The 2,094-nt window shown below is 46.4% G+C and overlaps 1 protein-coding gene across 1 annotated transcript; it reads left to right on the top strand.

The window, feature by feature from the left end:
- The first annotated feature begins 437 nt into the window (after positions 1-437).
- Positions 438-1,402, top strand: LOC103609248 (olfactory receptor 1J4-like). The gene is given in 2 exon segments (XM_008593600.1): positions 438-950; positions 953-1,402. Coding segments are annotated over 2 exon segments (963 nt in total).
- The last annotated feature ends 692 nt before the right edge of the window (positions 1,403-2,094 follow it).

Genomic DNA, 2,094 nt, shown 5'->3' with positions numbered 1-2,094 from the left:
AAGAGGTACAGTTGCCCAAGTCCCTGCAGGTAGTAAGTCATTGAGGTAGGAATCCAGCTCAAGCCACCAGGCTTCAAAGCTGTATCGCTTGCCCAGAACTCAATAAGGTGCCCACAGAATGTCAAGTCCAAGCAGGAAGGGGCCTGGAAAATTGATTTTCTTTTACACTCCCAGTGCCAAAAATTGTGTGGGAAATGGCCAAATAAGTGAATATCCCTTTGAAGGAAATCGTGTTTGCATTCAAAATCTGATGTGCTCTGTGACTAGAATGGGGCAGACTGAAAATTCCTTCAGCAAAATATGCAATCTGTCCGAATTTTGATAAACTCCTTGGGAAAAAAGCCTGTGGCTATAACGCACACGTGGTGATGATAACCACCATATCTCAGGGGCTGATATTTCCTATTCCCTTCATCTCCAGCACAGAGAAAAGTAGCATGAGAAGGGAGAACCAGAGCAGCGTGTCCCAGTTCCTCCTCCTGGGGCTCCCCATCCGGCCAGAGCAGCAGGGCGTGTTCTTCACCCTGTTCCTGGGCATGTACCTGACCACGGTGCTGGGGAACCTGCTCATCGTCCTGCTCATCAGGCTGGACTCTCGCCTCCACACCCCCATGTACTTCTTCCTCAGCCACTTGGCCCTCACTGATGTCTCCTTTTCTTCTGTCACTGTCCCAAAGATGCTCATGAACATGCAGACTCAACATCCATCCATCCCCTATGAGGCGTGCATTACTCAGATGTATTTTTTTATACTCTTTGGCTGTCTTGAAAATTTCCTTCTTGGAGTGATGGCATATGACAGGTATGTGGCCATTTGCAACCCACTCCACTACGTCGTCATTATGAGGAGGGAGCTATGTGTCTTACTGGTGGCTGGGTCCTGGTTCTTCTCTTGTATACGTGCCCTGTTGCACACCCTCCTCCTGCTCTGTTGCACACCTTCCTCCTCTCCTACCTGTCCTTCTGTGCTGACAACACCATCCCCCACTTCTTCTGTGACATCACTGCCCTCCTGAAGCTGAGCTGCTCAGACACCTCCCTCAATGAGCTGGTCATCTTCACTGAGGCGGGAGTGTTAACTCTCCTGCCATTGAGTGTTATTTTGGGCTCTTATGTCTCTATTGGGGCCACCATCCTGAGGGTCCCCTCCATGAAGAGGATCTGCAAAGTTCTGTCCACCTGTGGCTCCCACCTCTTTGTGGTGTTTTTGTATTATGGAACTCTTGCAATTATTTACTTCTTTCATTCCTCAAACAATTCTAAAGTCAAGGATGCAATTGCTTCAGTTATGTATACAGTGGTGACCCCCATGTTAAACCCCTTCATCTACAGCCTGAGGAATAGAGACATGAGATTGGCTTTGGGGATTCTTTGCAGAAAGGGGATTATATTTGCTGAGTGATAGCTCCCCACTCATGTTCTTAATTATTCTAGTGATGCTTCCACAGATGCTTCCTTGAATGGATGTGTTAGGTGTCTATGATAGATTGCAAAAATGGCCACAATACTTTGCATTTCTTCATTTCAACTATTGAGTTTATATCTCCACCTCTTGAATCTGGCAAGTTTTGTGACTTTCTTCGACTAATCGATTTGATGGAAGTGAAGTTGTAAGAGTTCCAAGTCTACTCTAAGTAGACTCTGTTGCTGCTGCTCTTGGAACCATGAGACCATCATGTGAGGAAGTCACACTAGCCTGCATAAATGTGGGAGGCCACATGGAGGAGAACAAAGATACTTCAGTATCAGCCAGCTCCTGGGTGACCACGTAAGTAATTGTAGGAACAGAAATGAGACTCTGTTGTCATAAACTGAACTTAGCCAAGACCATAAGCATCATCCCACTGAGCCTGGTCCCAGTCCAAATTGCCAGCCCTTAAAATTATTGTGTAAACAAATGGTGGTGCAAGCCACTATGTTTGGGGATGGTTTGTTATGCAGCAAAAACTAGCTGATACAGTGACTACCCTTATCACCAGTGTGCTCCACACTTTCCTTGATTTCAGTTGGTCCCTCCCTCATTTTGGTCACCTGCTTGGATTGTTGTCTCTGCTTATTTTTCTAGAACCCACAGACTTCCAAACATCTGGGTTC

Source organism: Galeopterus variegatus, unplaced genomic scaffold (genome assembly GCF_000696425.1).
Source record: "Galeopterus variegatus unplaced genomic scaffold, G_variegatus-3.0.2 Scaffold9388, whole genome shotgun sequence".
NCBI classification, from domain to species: domain Eukaryota; kingdom Metazoa; phylum Chordata; class Mammalia; order Dermoptera; family Cynocephalidae; genus Galeopterus; species Galeopterus variegatus.
The sequence above is the reverse complement of the archived record's forward strand: the minus strand, read 5'-3'. Positions and strand labels throughout refer to the sequence as shown.